This window comes from Protopterus annectens, chromosome 1.part1, assembly GCF_019279795.1.
Source record: "Protopterus annectens isolate FY-2018-M chromosome 1.part1, PAN1.0, whole genome shotgun sequence".
NCBI classification, from domain to species: Eukaryota; Metazoa; Chordata; order Ceratodontiformes; family Protopteridae; genus Protopterus; species Protopterus annectens.
In genome coordinates, this window is record NC_056726.1 from 967,356,124 (window position 1) to 967,373,485 (window position 17,362).

Here is a 17,362-nt window from a genome sequence, read left to right on the forward strand (position 1 = left end):
GATCAGCTGTTGGTGATTAACCATGTCGAAGGCTTTGGATAGATCAAGAAAGAGCGCCGAGGTTATTAATCTATTGTTACGATTGTGGTTTATGGAGTCAATAAAGGAAAGGAGGGCAGTAGTTGTGCTGTGATGGGGGCGAAAGCCGTGCTGGGTGTGAGACAGGAGATTATTTCGAATAAGATGGGTAATGAGCTGCTTGTGAATGCAGCGTTCCATGATTTTGGCTAGTGGAGATAGTATAGCTATGGGTCTGTAGTTTGATGTGTCTGTGGAAGATCCACCTTTATGAAGAGGGATGATGTGGGAGATTTTCCAAATAGAGGGAATAGAAGCTTCTGATATGGTCCGGTTAACCAAGATAGAAACAGGGTAGGCTATGGCCTCAGATGCAATTTGTAGGTAGTTGGCTGGGAGTAAGTCAGCCGCTAAGGTGGTTGGTTTGAGTTTATTTAGGAGGGTTCTAATATAGGAGGTAGGTACGGGATGGAGGTTGAAGGCAGGTTGAGTTTGGACTTTGGTTGAGGGTGTAGCCAAGGGGGAAGTGGTAAGTTGGTTGGCCAGGGACTGAATGGTTTCTGTGAAAAATGAATTAAAGGTGTTGGCTATTTCTCTAGGATCTTTACCAATTAGTTTTTCAGGGGTAGGGGTGGTGGGTTTGCCTGGATGAAGGAGGTGATTAAAACCGGCCCAGAATTTCTTGGGATTATTCTGGTGTTTATTTTGGAGGTGACAGTAATACTGTTTTTTGTCAGACAATACGGCTGATTTGGTTGAATTTCTAAGTTGGAGAAACTTGATGCGATCTAGTGGGGTTTTAGAGGCTCTCCATTTATGTCAGGCCTTGTCTCGATGTTTAATTTTGGCTTTAGTGTCCTTTGTTAGCCAAGGTGCAATGCGAACCTTAGTTTTAGTGAGACGCTTAGGAGCGTGCGAGTCAAGTATTCTTAGGAAAGTGTTATTGAAATATAACACACTGTCATCTAAGGGTAATGTTTTTAGGATGGACCAATTACATGCCTTAAGATCTGCAATGAATTGGTCCGGGACGAAATTCTTACTGTTCCTGACTAGTCTGGATTGTGGTTGATTTGAAGTAGGACACTTGTGCTTAATAATAAAAGTAATCAGGTGGTCACTAAGGTCGTTGGGAAGGGTCCCTGTAGTATAATTCTTTGGGGCCTTGTTTGTAAGTATCCAGTCAAGGATGCTCTCTTTTTGTTGGGCACTACCTATTCTAGTGGGAGTTAGGATATTCTGCAAGAAGCCATGTAAGTTAATGGGGAGAGGATTTGGGAGTTCGGAATAGAGGGCCCAGTTTATATTAACATCCCCTAGTATTATCGTTTCTTGGGGATAGTTGGTGACAAGCCAACTGAGGATTAGTTCTAGGTTTTCAATATTTTTGCCTGGTGGTAGATAAGTCACTATGAGATTAATACTTTTTTGATTATTAAGGCGAATCTTTAGAGCCATTAGTTCAAGGTTGTGGGCTTTTGGGGGTTGGAGTGGGTTCATGGTGATGTTCAGGGAGTTCTTGAACATAACAGCTATTCCCCCACCTTTTCTGGTTATTCGATCACTCCTAAGGATGCTATATCCAGGTGGGATAATTTCTTCATCCTTAGTGCATGGTTTAAGCCATGTTTCTGATAGACACATGATGTCAGGGGAGTGAGTTGCAAGCAAGGCATGTAAGCTGTGAATCTTATTATTAATACTTCTAAGGTTGAGATGGAGGATGAGGAGGGAGCCCACTAGGTTTCTGGTATCTTTCAGTGTTTTGGGGTCTAAGTCAGAGTTGGGACCTGGGTTGGGGTGGATATCACCATATCTTCTGATAGATTTTTGTAAGTAGTCAAGTATTTTTTGGAGTTTGACTAATAATTTTAGGGTATCTTTTGTTGAGGGCACCTTTGGGTGGCTGAGGGTAGGGTGATTTATTTTAGGAATCTGGTTTTTAGCATGGTAGTGAGACGGAGGGATGGGTTTGGAGTGGTTATGAGAATGAATGGAGGTGTGACCTTTAGAGAGATGGACACCTGTTAGGGTTAGGGTTTCATATCTGGTTAAGAGATAGGAAACAGTAAGGAGTAATAGCATGGAGGGAAAGGTAGAGAGAAACTTTTTGTCCATGGTTTGAAGAGTTAGTGAGTGAAGTGAGCTAGGGGGTTTCGTAGGAGAAACCAGGGTGTGGGAAGAGTAGGAAGGGAGGTTAGCAGGTGGGTGGAGATTACCTAGTCAGAATAGACTAACAAAGAAATTGAGGGAGATGAGTGGGTGGGGATAGCCTAATCAGTGTAGACAAGCTAGAAAAGAGGAGGAGATGAGTCAGAGCACAGGAAGGTAGTGATTGGTTGGTGGAAAAGGGGAAGGGCTTAGTGATCTAATAAATGTAGAGGTAGTGGGGGCGGGAGGGAATAGGGGGCAGGGTGGGGCGCGGAGCGAGCCCGAGCGGAGCGTGGCCTACACCACAAGGGTGTTCCTGGGTCCTAAAGGTAACTGATGTCGGTATGTTTAATTTTTTAATTTCTTTACAATGTTAGTTTCCGTAGACCTTCCTGGGTTTAGTAGTAGGGCTTTTAGGCTGGTGATAATATCCAGTTGCTGCCTAATGCCTACAGCAAAATATGTAACAAATACTAGTACTGAAATTAGGTAAATTTTCTTTACCCTGAGTCTCTTTAGGAGATTTTTAAGTCAGGTTCTTTGGGGGTTAGAGAAGGCAGGTGTGTGCATTCGCACTGGGAGTCCAAGGAGTCAACGACAATGGCAGGGTTATACGCGTTGTCCGTCTGGCAGGGGGGCTATCTATAGGTAGAATAGAGGAGAGAGATAGAGGGTTTAGCAACAAACAGCAGTAAATCCCTTATATAGTTTGCTAGGTTCAGTAGTCATAGAGCAGTCTTAATATTGTATGTAGAACTGTGCATAAAGTAGGAGACAATATAGTTAACTTCAATACAATTAAAACAGTACAGTATTGCAATATACACTTATGTAGTATCAGTTAGATGAGCTGAGGTAGGTTATTCCAACTATTACTTTACTGAGGCAGACATGAGATAAATCACAAAATAGCGCTCAAGTATGTCCCAAACTAAGGAGTTGCTGTAGGTAACAAGGACAGAACAGTACTCGATCTGTCAAATCAATGGCACAGTTAGGCCTCATTAAATGGTTTATACTGCTCAATTCTTAGGGTGATGTAGAGCAGGCTACGAGGCATACAGCTCATCTTTATGCGCGCCTAAAGCAGATACCTCCGTATCTGAAGGTGTAGACTGTGAAAGTGAAAATAAGCTTAAACCTGCTTTGGCTCTTTACATACGACTTGTAGTGCAATTAAAATACAATCGCTAAGCTTTCCCAGTTGTTTGGTTGGCAATATTGGGATAGCGCTGTCTAAGTAAGCAAACAAGCCCTAAGGCTTAACTACATTACACCACGAGGCATCTCGCTCGTCAAAGTGAAAGTTCACTGTGAAAGTGAAAATAAGCTTAAACCTGCTTTGGCTCTTTACATACGACTTGTAGTACAATTAAAATGCATTCGCTAAGCTTTCCCAGTTGTTTGGTTGGCAATATTGTGATAGCGCTGTTTAAGTAAGCAAACAAGCCCTAAGGCTTAACTACACTACACCACGAGGCATCTCGCTCGTCAGTTGAGCGTGCGCTTCAGCAATTGTACACTTACTTTAAAAAGTAAACAGGACTAGATTTTAACAGTTCTTCAGAAGGATAGCAGCGTAATAACAATGCACTAGATGTTTTAAATTACACTTGCGTTTCAGTTGAGCGTGCACTTCAGCAGTTATACACTTACTTTATAGATTAAACATGACTAGTGTTTCACAGGTCTTCAGATAGATGGCAGAATAATAACAGTGTACTAGTTGATTTAAATTACACGTGCGTTTTCAGGTGAACAGGTTTTCAACGCATGAAGTGTGAGAGAGTCTGTATTATCACAGCTAAATGAAGTAAATAATGCAAAGTAAAAATAACAGCTTCCTAGTCATCACAGTAGCTAAATGCTAGTTCTTACATACCCTAATTCCTATGACCGAGCGGGAGAGCAGCAAGTCCCAGGCTAATCCATGATTCAAGAGTAATGGCGGAAAAGCCACAGGGGTGTATTATAACCTTTTCGACGTCAGGTCTGACACCACAAGGGTGTTCCTGGGTCCTAAAGGTAACTGATGTCGGTATGTTTAATTTTTTAATTTCTTTACAATGTTAGTTTCCGTAGACCTTCCTGGGTTTAGTAGTAGGGCTTTTAGGCTGGTGATAATATCCAGTTGCTGCCTAATGCCTACAGCAAAATATGTAACAAATACTAGTACTGAAATTAGGTAAATTTTCTTTACCCTGAGTCTCTTTAGGAGATTTTTAAGTCAGGTTCTTTGGGGGTTAGAGAAGGCAGGTGTGTGCATTCGCACTGGGAGTCCAAGGAGTCAACGACAATGGCAGGGTTATACGCGTTGTCCGTCTGGCAGGGGGGCTATCTATAGGTAGAATAGAGGAGAGAGATAGAGGGTTTAGCAACAAACAGCAGTAAATCCCTTATATAGTTTGCTAGGTTCAGTAGTCATAGAGCAGTCTTAATATTGTATGTAGAACTGTGCATAAAGTAGGAGACAATGTAGTTAACTTCAATACAATTAAAACAGTACAGTATTGCAATATACACTTATGTAGTATCAGTTAGATGAGCTGAGGTAGGTTATTCCAACTATTACTTTACTGAGGCAGACATGAGATAAATCACAAAATAGCACTCAAGTATGTCTCAAACTAAGGAGTTGCTGTAGGTAACAAGGACAGAACAGTACTCGATCTATCAAATCAATGGCACAGTTAGGCCTCATTAAATGGTTTATACTGCTCAATTCTTAGGGTGATGTAGAGCAGGCTACGAGGCATACAGCTCATCTTTATGCGCGCCTAAAGCAGATACCTCCGTATCTGAAGGTGTAGACTGTGAAAGTGAAAATAAGCTTAAACCTGCTTTGGCTCTTTACATACGACTTGTAGTGCAATTAAAATACAATCGCTAAGCTTTCCCAGTTGTTTGGTTGGCAATATTGGGATAGCGCTGTCTAAGTAAGCAAACAAGCCCTAAGGCTTAACTACATTACACCACGAGGCATCTCGCTCGTCAAAGTGAAAGTTCACTGTGAAAGTGAAAATAAGCTTAAACCTGCTTTGGCTCTTTACATACGACTTGTAGTACAATTAAAATGCATTCGCTAAGCTTTCCCAGTTGTTTGGTTGGCAATATTGTGATAGCGCTGTTTAAGTAAGCAAACAAGCCCTAAGGCTTAACTATACTACACCACGAGGCATCTCGCTCATCAGTTGAGCGTGCGCTTCAGCAATTGTACACTTACTTTAAAAAGTAAACAGGACTAGATTTTAACAGTTCTTCAGAAGGATAGCAGTGTAATAACAATGCACTAGATGTTTTAAATTACACTTGCGTTTCAGTTGAGCGTGCACTTCAGCAGTTATACACTTACTTTATAGATTAAACATGACTAGTGTTTCACAGGTCTTCAGATAGATGGCAGAATAATAACAGTGTACTAGTTGATTTAAATTACACGTGCGTTTTCAGGTGAACAGGTTTTCAACGCATGAAGTGTGAGAGAGTCTGTATTATCACAGCTAAATGAAGTAAATAATGCAAAGTAAAAATAACAGCTTCCTAGTCATCACAGTAGCTAAATGCTAGTTCTTACATACCCTAATTCCTATGACCGAGCGGGAGAGCAGCAAGTCCCAGGCTAATCCATGATTCAAGAGTAATGGCGGAAAAGCCACAGGGGTGTATTATAACCTTTTCAACGTCAGGTCTGACACCACAAGGGTGTTCCTGGGTCCTAAAGGTAACTGATGTCGGTATGTTTAATTTTTTAATTTCTTTACAATGTTAGTTTCCGTAGACCTTCCTGGGTTTAGTAGTAGGGCTTTTAGGCTGGTGATAATATCCAGTTGCTGCCTAATGCCTACAGCAAAATATGTAACAAATACTAGTACTGAAATTAGGTAAATTTTCTTTACCCTGAGTCTCTTTAGGAGATTTTTAAGTCAGGTTCTTTGGGGGTTAGAGAAGGCAGGTGTGTGCATTCGCACTGGGAGTCCAAGGAGTCAACGACAATGGCAGGGTTATACGCGTTGTCCATCTGGCAGGGGGGCTATCCTAATTCCTATGACCGAGCGGGAGAGCAGCAAGTCCCAGGCTAATCCATGATTCAAGAGTAATTCATATTTATTGCTACGCAGTCTAAAATGTGATGAAATATCTTTCCCTTTCTTTACGGTCAATATAAGCATACAGTGTTCTAATTCTGTAGACATTTTAAATTTACAGTTGTTAATCTTCCCAAGTTACATCTAATATCTTTACTGTATTTCTACAGAATACGGCTATTCCAGAACATCTCATATTTCCCAAATTCCTGATTGTCTTTCTTCCCCATAATTTCTCTCTAATTGTTCATTTGTTAAAAATCTTGTATCTTCTAGTATAATTACATCTACATCACACGTATTACACCACTCTAAAGTTCCCATTCTTCTTTCTATATTTTTAATACTATTTACACTTACAGAAAGCACTCTAAATTTTTTATTTTCCTTTTTCCTTAGATTTGTGTTTTCATAATGTCATGTCTAACTACTGGGCTAACTTTCTTAGTAGGTCATTCTAAGCCTAACCAGTTTTCCTTCCCAAAGGTGAGAATCAAAATCTGTACCTTGTGTCTGTAAGTCTAACCCCTTAACCGTTATATCACCCCCCCCCCGTCTCTACCTGCATATATCCTTTTTTCACCCATTTCCTTTCTGTCTTTGAACTTATCCCTTTAAATGTGCTTTTTTTATTATCTTTGAACCAATATAATTCTTTTTTCCTCTCTTACTTCCTCCCAGTTTTTTCTTTATCACATCTCTCTCTCACCCACAGTACTGTAATCCAGTATGCAGACGACTCAGCTATCATCTGCTCTGCTAAATCTGCCCCTGCACTACAGCATCTCACCCAAGAAGCATTTACTTCCACCAAAACCTGGATGTCCAGAACCATCTTGCTCTCAACCCCAGTAAAACAAAACTTCCAAAATGTACCCCCACAAAATTCAGCCTTGTTGACAAGTCACTATTCTCCATTTGCTCCCAAAATAATACCATCATTGAAGTCATCCCCAGCATCAAATTACTAGATGTCATCATTGATGACAAATTAACTTTCGACCTTCACATCTACAGTAACATCAACAAACCCCATCAAAAACTAGGTACCCTGTATAGGCACAACTATTTCTTTAGTCTTACTGCAACAAAAGGCTCTGGCCTCATCTTTCTTGCTCCCATCCTCACCAATCTGCAGTCTTCCTTGAGAACAAAACTAGACTCTTGCTGCAACAAAGTCACTAAATTTGCTACAAATGCAAAATTTTCTACCCATCACTGTTCCTCATCAACTAAATTGGCTAGAATCCCTGCACTGTCTCACATTTTTACAATTAACTACAGCCCCATAAGCTCATCTACCACCCAGAAAGCTGCCCTCCCCTCTCCTCCATACTGGCCACATAACATCCTAACCGACACATTAGGTCAGAAAACAAAATGTTACTATCCATAGAGAAACCTAAGCTTTCAGCTGGTCAAATGTTGTATTCCTTTACACTCTCTAAGGCATGGAATAAGCTCCCCCATTCACTTAGAATTATCAGCTACCCCAGCCTTCTTTAAAAAAATCCCTCAAAGTACATCTCTCCTCACAGTGGTTATGCTCCTGTCTCCCAACATACAACCCCAATTCCCGATTTCTCTCCCTGCTGTTCTTCCTCTATCACTTCCTTCCCTTCACTCTGCCTACTTACTACTTCCCTGTCACTTTCCCCCCTTTTCCCCTTTTGTCTCATACTACTCTTACACTACACTTAACTCCTCACAGCTATGAACCTGCAGATATTTTCATGTATTATTTGAATACACACTATGAACCATGTGGATATATTTCACTCGTGTCATTTGAATATATGCCATTTATTACTTCTGTATGTCCATGAATGTAATCTTTCACTGATGTTTTATCAGTTTCATTCATTATAATAGTACTGCTCAGTTTTTCTTTTTTCTGTTATGTGTATTAATATTTTTCTCTGTTTGTAATTTTGTGGAGCTTTTCTCCCCGGGTCTCACTGAAAATGAGCTCATTCCAAGCCCAGTGGACTATCCCTGTTAACAAATACAATAAATAAATAAACATATTTCGGAACCTTCTTATACACCCTCTTTATTTTTCTCATCCAATTTTTTTTCTATTTCTACTACTACTAAAATGTCTTCTCTTTGTTCATTTGTTCACTGTTATTTTCATTTTTCTGTCCATCCATAAATGTAGGATCATAAGAGGTTACTAGGCTATTGACCCGGAGGTCATTTCAAGCCTAGCCATTTCATCCCAATGTAATACAATCAAAACTCTAGTCATTATCAAGGATTGTATTTATTAATGACTACCCATGTCTGGGAGGGTTGTGGATGCTATCCCCAGTAAGAATTTACAGTGCCCCATCCACTCATCCAGATTCCTTTTGAACAGTGTCATAGAGGCACATTGGCAGCCTATTCCAAAGATGCATCAGTCACTGGATGACAAATCTGTCCCTCCAGCATGTCCTATTCAAGTCGTAGGCCGTATTTCGGTCCCTGGAGTGGGTAGCTCTAGTCTCATTTGATTTACGGATGTGCAGCAAATTCATTAGGTTTGGGTCAGGGATTGCTGTTTAAACCAGACATAAGTCTCCTTTAAGAAGTCTATACGATACGGAGTATAGTGACAGGGACTTTAGTCGGCCTGTGTAAGGCATGTGCTGAAGTCCCTTGATGATCTTAGTTAGAAACCTCTGAGGTCTCTCAAATTCCTTTAGGTACTTTGTACTGTACATGCCGAAAGGGGCGTTATTCTCAATTATGGACTTGATTAGTGACTAGTATAGAGGGGCTCTAACCTCCTTTGCTCTAGAGGTGATGCCTTTGCTAATCAAGTGTGTTACGTAGAAAGTTAGTAGACACATGGTGGTCAAAATTAAGGTTGCACTCTACTTGTGAGCCCTGATCTCTTGCCACTTCATAGGTACATAGGGTATTGTTGTTTGATAGTGTGAAGGGACATTCTTTTTACCGAAGGGAATGATGATGCATTTCTTTGCATTCAGCTTCAGACAGTGACTAAGACAGCAGAAGCTGGTGTGCGTAAGACCCTCCTGAAGTATACTGACATCACTTGGGGATTCAGTAATTGCACCCAGTTTGCAGTCATCCACAAACTTGGACAGCCACAGCCCCTTAGTTTTGGCCTAAACTTCTGAGAAGTATATACCAAACAGTAGGGGGCCCAGCGCTGACCCTTGTGGTACCTCACTGGTGACAGGTCTGCTTGTTGATGTGGAGTCACCCACTTTGATAGTGTATGACTGGTTCATGAGCCAATTGGCAACCCGTCTTACAGCAACGGTGTTTACATTCAGTTTGCTAGGTTTATCGGTAACACCAGAATGTGGGATTATGTCAAAGGCCTTTGACAAGTCGAGATGTGCTTCGTGCACAGATTTACCCTTGTCAATAGCCCTGTTCAGATTTTCAAAGAAATCCAAGAGGTTTAACAGGCCGGATCTGCCCTTATCATTTATAACATTTTTGGTTCACATTTCTTGCATCATGTCCCATTTCCCCACAAATAATTTTCTCTTGTCACATTTACTTATCAAATGTCCTTCTCTCCCCCCAAAAAAACATTTTTGGTTTACCCCCAGTATTTTATAACACCCTGTTCCCGTTCATATTTATCATTTATCATGCTTGGTATATGTATAATTTTTTTTCTCTTTCTGTAAACTTTTGCAATGTCCAGTACTTCTTTTCTTAAATCTTTCAAAGTTTCTCTTTTTTACTTCTGGTCGGAATTGTACATGAATCTTCTTTTTTTGTTTCCCTGTTAAATGCTTTTATCACATAAAGATTCTATGGGTAACAGTCTTTCTTTTTTTTCATATTCTCCAAGAAAACTTTCCATTGAGAAAACAAATATAATGTCACAAAATGTTTCTTTGTTAATAAGAATAAATGCTCTTACCTCATGTGCTTTTACACCAAACGAGCTATTAAAATTGTACGAGACTTCATGCCAGTACATTTCTTCGTTGTCTTAGTTTGAATCCATACTTTAGTTTTTAATTTTCTTCTGCCTTCTTTCCTGCTACTCCACTTTGCATTCTTTTACTTTCTCCACATGTTTTCTATTCCATCTCACCACTATTCTTCAGAATTGTCTCTGCATTGTATTTTCTCCATAATGTCCCCCCAGGAAACATCTCCTTCATTTTCTGGCTCACTCTGCACCACCATTTATTTAAGTGAATCATCCCACAACCCCTCTGACTTGAGGGTTGTAATTGTTCATCCATCATTTGCTGAGTCATCTCCTTCAAACAGTTTTCTTTGAAACAGCTCCTCAGAATCCAGCAGACATTCTCTGGTCTCGATATTTGCTTTCTCCTTAATTTCTTTCACTACTTAATCTCCTCCTCCTCTCTCCATCTGCCTCCCTGTTTCTTCTGGCAGCCTGTTTCTTCTGGAATGGAAACAGGAAGGGCTCCTGCAAAAATAGGTCCCACTCACAACAATGACGAGTAGGAGATGTTCCCCAGTGTAAAGTAAAATAAGAGAACTTCGTACACCATGGCTAAAAAACAAATTTAATGGTAGAATCAATAAAATAGGTAAGTGCTTTCACAGTTATCTACCGCTTCATCAGACTATATTTAAAGGGCATCCATTCATATTGAAAGTCCATGAGCAGATAAGTGTCCAAGGTTGAATGAACGTAGCTCCCTGAGACTGATTCTTAAATCATGCTCACTCCCCCACTGATTTATCATTTGTTAATGTAAAATACGCTTGTTCACTTTATTGGTATATTGATGTTTGCTTTGCATTTCATTGACTTAATAGTTGGTATTGTATCTAAGGGTGTATACTGATATACATTTATTCTTTGGAAGTGTTAGAACTACGATCTTTAAGCTATGTTCTGGCTTTACTGTTATGTTGTCTTTAGTATATACATCAAGAATGTTTTTTTCTATTTGTTAGGCACTCATTTTTAAGAGTGATGAAGCTACAACCTTCAAGTCATATCTAACCTGTTTATAGATTTGATGTTTCTTAAATATGTAAATTAGATATGTATTTTCCATTGGCCAGATATTTGTATAAGCCACACTCAATTGGTTGTAAATAGAGCTTGTACTATTAGACTTTGAATATATCTATTTTGAATAGAATTTTAAGCCATGCCCAACCTTTTACTGATTTGCTGCTTTATGTAAATTAGTAGAAAGTTTTACCTTATTGGTTAAATATTTGTAGGTACTATACTTGATTGGTTGAAACAGATATACTGCTGAATTAGATTTTGAAAGTATTTATTCTTTAAGATTTTTTAGTAGTGCCTATTTCGTAGGTGCTGGAAGGTTTCTCTGAATTCATAGAAGACATTTGATTGACTAAATTATTTGTATGCCTTTCACTTGATTGGTTCAACTACGTTTACTGTTGGGCTTCAAATATGAACGAATCTCTTGTTTAAATATGGTTTTATGAAGCGGTAGATAACCGTGAAAGTGCTTGCCTATTTTATTGATTCTGCCATTAAGTTTGTTTTTTAGCTGTGGTGTACAAAGTTCTCTTAGTTTAGTTTACATTTTACAGTGTTTACTTCATTCTTTACCTGGTTGGTAGACTTCCTCTTTATCCAGAAGTTCCCAAGTACCCTAGCCAAACTTCCCCTTGTAGTATAAATACCACCTTGATTCTTCCCTGAAAAGAGGCTGTTAGATTGTTGGGACTAACCCAGTTAACAAAGAATATATAAACTATATCCTTGGGTGGAGGTATCCTTTCCATCAAAAGTGTGTACCAGGGTGCCAACCACTGTAGCAGAGGCCTTGAAGGAGAAGGATGCTATTACTTGCCATCATATATGTATTAGACCTATATGCATGTGAAGCATAGAGCTCTCATAACATGTGGAATACTGTGCAGCACACATGGCATGATTTCAAAAAGCAAAGGCTTGCATCAAGGAGGAAAGAGGTGGACTAAAATGGCACAACACAGAGGCATAAGGTGTCATCTGACTGCAATAATAAAGTAATTTCCCCTTCCTTAGTCTGATGCATCAATTGTCTGTCCTTCTTCATTGCACACAAAATTTTCACTTTCTGTTTTTCATGACCAGTCAGTCAAATGTTTCTGCTCTTTTTAACATGCCTGCTTAACTTGGACAGTATTTTTTTTCTAACTGGATTTAGTTTGCTTATAGAAGGCCAGGTATGTTGATGTGGCTGCTCCCACTTTATCAGGGTGGTTTCTTACAACTTTGGAATTAATTGAAATTGAGATGAAGGCCTTTCTTTTTCATGTGACCTGAAGAGATGTTGGTGTATGTGCTCATTTATGTTTTAATGTTTTTAACCTATTTCCTTGTTAGGCAAAATGTATAAGATATTGAAATGCAAAGCTAAATAGCTGATTACAGAGCTTTTTAAGTTTGTGAAGTGAAAATATCAAGGTGTGTTTCAAAAGCTTAAAAGTAAGTTTGTGGGCATTAGAAAAATACGATTCATGTTAAGTGTGAGTTATGGCAGGAAATGCAAGTTTTGCTTCCCATTTCATTCTTAAGATTATGCTGTCTATTTCTTGTCAACAGGCTTTGGGTCCTGCTCCACAGTGGTGCTCATTCCTGGATAACTTAACTGAAGAGCTAGAAGAGAACCCTGACACTACAGTGTATGATGATTACAAGTTTGTTACAAGACAAGACTTGGAAAACTTTGGTAAATAGCAGATTTGATTTATATCAAGTGTCCTTTGTTGACATAGGTTCATAGGTATAATTATCTTACTTATGACTTTCTGGCTTTCAAGAAAACTGATCGTCATAACCGGATTGACATATAATTTTAACTTCTCATGTGTGTATATCAGGACTTTTTCTGAAAGAAGTCAGACTGACTGACTCCTGATTGAAAGGAGAAGCTTACGCCCTCATCTTTGAAGGTGTTGTGTAATGTACTTGTTTTCCTTTTTTTCTGTTTGTGATATTCATCACTAGTAAATGCTTCTTGATTTGGCATTAGCTCACCCAATTGTTTTTTCTAGGCACTGACTTTCAAACAGCAACAGTTTGGATATTGCACTATATTCCAAGTAGGACTCACCTGTGTCTTATAAAGAATAGAATATGACAATTCCCAAAGGCTTTCTGAATGTTTTCCAACCCTCTGATTTTATGTGTTAACAATCGTTGTCCCTTTTCAGATTTTTTCAGGTGGCTTGTCCAAAGCAAGGTGTGTTCAGTATGTTTGAATCACTTAGATCTAGTGGCACAGTGATCTTCCTGAGGTGACTAAATATGCCCATTATAATTTGGCATACTACAGGATTTGCTTTATTTTTACTTTAGTAGGCGCACACTGGTTAGTATTTAAATTATCTGCCATTGTCATTAGATCTATTGTCATGGTGTAATTTTTTTACAATCTGACCATTTATTTTATAATCATAATTTTTGTCCCTTTTGCCAAGTCTCATGGTGCTGCATTTACTGACACTAAAGGTGTGAGGTCATTACTACTATGCCACCTAGGAATTTTTGTAGATCAGCTTGGAGAAGTTAGACATATTTTATTAAAAAAAAGTGTGCTGCCCTATTTGTAGTCATCTGCATGTTTTGGTTATTCGGAACCCGTTTCCCAAGCTTATACCCCAGAAAAAAAGAAATGGCTCTAGTACTGTACACTGTGGAATCCTACTGGTAACCAAACAAGTAGATAATGCATGGAAATTTGTATGAGATGCTAGTCCATGGAAACAAATCCAGAATGACACACACAAAAACTTACAGAACGTGTTTTCAAAAATGCTACTGATAAACTTCTGTCAATGTAGGCATATAGTTTCCACCCTTACATCTTGTATCCTGTTGCTTAACCATTTTTTATGTATTGAATTAAGTATGGGTTGATATTTAACTCTTAATATTTCAGTTACTCCCCAGAGCAGTAGGAATGGTGGTTTGAGGTGGTGGTTGCTACGGGAACTGACCTTTACAGGCACCAAATGGTTCGACAGTTTACAAGTCATTAAATTATCATTGACCCAACAGTGCTGACCAGACCTGCAGTGCTGTTTGTAGGGGCTCCGTTATCCCATTCAAGCTGATACCACTTGAAAATGTAATTGTTTTGGAAATTTTGAGGGGTGAACAAATGATTTTTGAGGGCTGTTTGTAGGTATACACTACAGACGTCAAGCCTTAAAACTTTACCAGAGTAAAATGTAAGCTTTAAGAATGGCTAGAGGCATAACTGTTTGGTCAAGAACTTGTGTTAAGATTTTGTGGAAGAACTAGTTAGTTGGCGTGTACTCTGTTGAAGCTGTCAGTATAAGAAAAACAAGGTCTCCCATTTCAGCCATCAGTATCAGGTTGTTTGCAGCAGGATGAACTAGGCTAGTTTGACTCAAGGTGCTAGATTTGGGGGTGTGGAGTGTGAGTAGCTTGTAATCAGTCCTTATGTTTGGGTGAAAAGATGGTTGAGCAATTTAAATGAGCATTTTAGGAAGAGGTAGAGAGGTGGGCAACAGTATCTGAAGAACTATTTTTAAGGTAGTATTTTTTATTTTGCAATATTTTCCAGTACTCTCATATGATTTTTTTCTTATGTTCTACTGTTTTTACTTTTACATTCACTTGATCTTTCTTTAACTCATTCTTTTAAATTCACTCAGAACAGTTATTTCAAAGGTGGATATTTAAAGAAATTTCTGTTTTCTTGCTTCACTTGAGGACCTGAGGCTAACTGTTTTCCCAGTAGTGAAAGATGTTAAGATAGTAAAGTGCAATGCTAGTTGTAGTTACTTTATTATAAAATTTATTGAGGTTTCTTTTGCTATAGTAAGCTGGTGCACAGTTTATTATTAACTGCATGAGTTCCTGTATTATTTAACTAAGCCAAATATTTCCATGTTGTGCTGTTTGTGATTCTGTAGTGTGGTGTAAGTGTAGACTGACTAGCTGTAGTGTAGCTGAAGTTGGTCTTTCACCTCAGACTAGTTACTGCATGTTTATGCCTCCCCGGATTCTTATTTTAATGATGCTTTAATTTTTAAAATTTTATTCAGGAAAAAATATTGTTTACACATACTTTTTTTCCACTAGGTGTTGCACATCTCATCGGTTCTCCCTTGCTTAGAGCATACATGCATGGTTTCTTCATGGACATAAGGTTATACCACAAGGTATGACAAATATATTTTGTCAATGCTTTTTTTTTAATACACATAATTGTGATTCCATATTACAACTGTGTGTAAATGGCATTAAAATGACTCTAAAATGTATTTTCTTTTATTGAAAGGTAAAAACTTTGTCAGACCCATTTGCTTATGAAGAGTACAGAAGAGAAAAGATCCGGCAGAAGATAGAAGAGACTCGTGCTCAGAGAGTACAAGTGAAGGTAAAGCACAGTCTTTGGCGACATAATTCTGCCTTGGGGTTGGATGGAGTGTTGCTTTCTGAACTGAAAGAGAGGAGCTAGTAGCTGCTGCTCAGTCTTTTGGTGCAGCTGCAGTTTACAAATGGGAGTCAGTGGTCTCAGGAAGGCCAGCTAGCTGGGTTGGGAGTAGCCACATGCATGTATCTCATGAAGTAATCTACTTTCCTTGTTGGTGTTGGTAGTTGGGGCCAGAGTATTATTAGGAAAGTATCCAGTAGCCACTGTCTTGTTCTTGGAGACAGGTGTACATGCTGTGCAATATGGGCTGTGGAGGATATGTTTATATGTTAATATTTAGTAGTTATTGCTTACTGTATTTATCTTCTGAGGGATAACTACAGCAAATGTTTCAGCTGCTATTCATAATGCTGTTGTCTTCTAGCCTTTGGTCACTTAGAAAATAATTCCTTATCACCATGAGCTAATTCTGTGGCAACTCTTGTTGGGTAAAACAGATAGTTAGAACTAATAGGCTGTTATGGCTCTTTTTATATTTATACTTATATTTGTATGTGTGTTTTATATTTTAGGTTTTGTAAGGGTTCATATTTCTCTGAAAGACACATTGAAGTAAGCTGGGGAAAACTGTAATGAGGAACTGAATGCTATGCTTAAACTACTCCTTCCCTCACTCCTCAAAAATGATTAATTTCTTGCCCTTCCAAGCTGTCGCAACACTAGGTTTTCCAACAACCTCAGATCACTACCGCACTCAGGAATTTCCACCCCCCCCCTCTCAAGAAACAAGTTAAACTGCAGTTATCTTCTCTTCTCTCTCATGGGCCCCAAGCTCTAGAAATCTCTATCTAACCTAAAGGAACACCCATAGCTTCTGGGCCCAGTTAAAAAAATAATTCTCAACTTCAGAAAAATGTAAATTCTTCCATCCAACTAAAATACCCAACTTCCTTTACTGTCTCTATTCAACTCAGCTTTAATCTTTCATTTATTTTTAAAATTTTCTTCAGATTTTCCTACTGTTTTTTTTTTTTTTTTTTACATTATACCCCTCTACTCTTATTCTTGCTCCCTCTGCTTCATACCACCATCCTCCCTCACACTCCCTCTGCCCAATCTCTCTATGTTCATTTTTACACTGTTATCTCTGCTTTCTCTTCTATCCCTTCTCTACCTCCCATCTCCACATTCTCCCCACATTTTTCTCTATATTCTATAATTAATAAATACCTCATCTAGTTCTCCATCATACCTTTTGTGTTCCCCTAAATATCAGCTGTGTTGCCCATTTATCTGTAAACCTTGTACAGTAACATATGTTGGAATATTTTGTCTTGTACTGTTTCCTGTTTTCTTATCAGTTACAGTTTAAGTAATTGTTTTCTTATTGAATGGTATTGCTTGTATCATATGTAGATGTTTTGTTTGTTTAAATATCTATGCCTATTGTTATTCAGCCATTTTTTGTAACCATCCTGTGCAGGCCTGAAAATGGTCCACTCACATCAATGCTCTGTCCTATTTTGGATGTAAAAGATCCCACTACAGCACTTATTAAAAAGAGTAGTGTTTTTATTGATATATAAATTACATATTATTTACAAATCTCCATACATTTTAAACTTCAGTTTAAGCATGTCCCCCAACTCTTTTATCCACAACCAAAACATTTTCTCCAGAATCTTTATCAAAGTCCATTTTCCATTGTATTTAATTTAGTCTCTCGTTCCATATAGTCCATGAAACATTAAATATTACTGTGTCCATTTT

General features: G+C 38.6%; 1 protein-coding gene across 1 annotated transcript in view; it reads left to right on the forward strand.

Annotated features, from left to right (window-relative positions):
- NOL10 (nucleolar protein 10) overlaps positions 1-17,362 on the forward strand; it is a 1,716,803-nt gene that overhangs the window by 1,051,507 nt on the left and 647,934 nt on the right. The window contains exons 14-16 of the mRNA XM_044079305.1: positions 12,787-12,913; positions 15,298-15,377; positions 15,497-15,595. Coding sequence (XP_043935240.1) covers positions 12,787-12,913; positions 15,298-15,377; positions 15,497-15,595 — 306 coding nt within the window. The remainder of the gene's footprint in view (positions 1-12,786; positions 12,914-15,297; positions 15,378-15,496; positions 15,596-17,362) is intronic.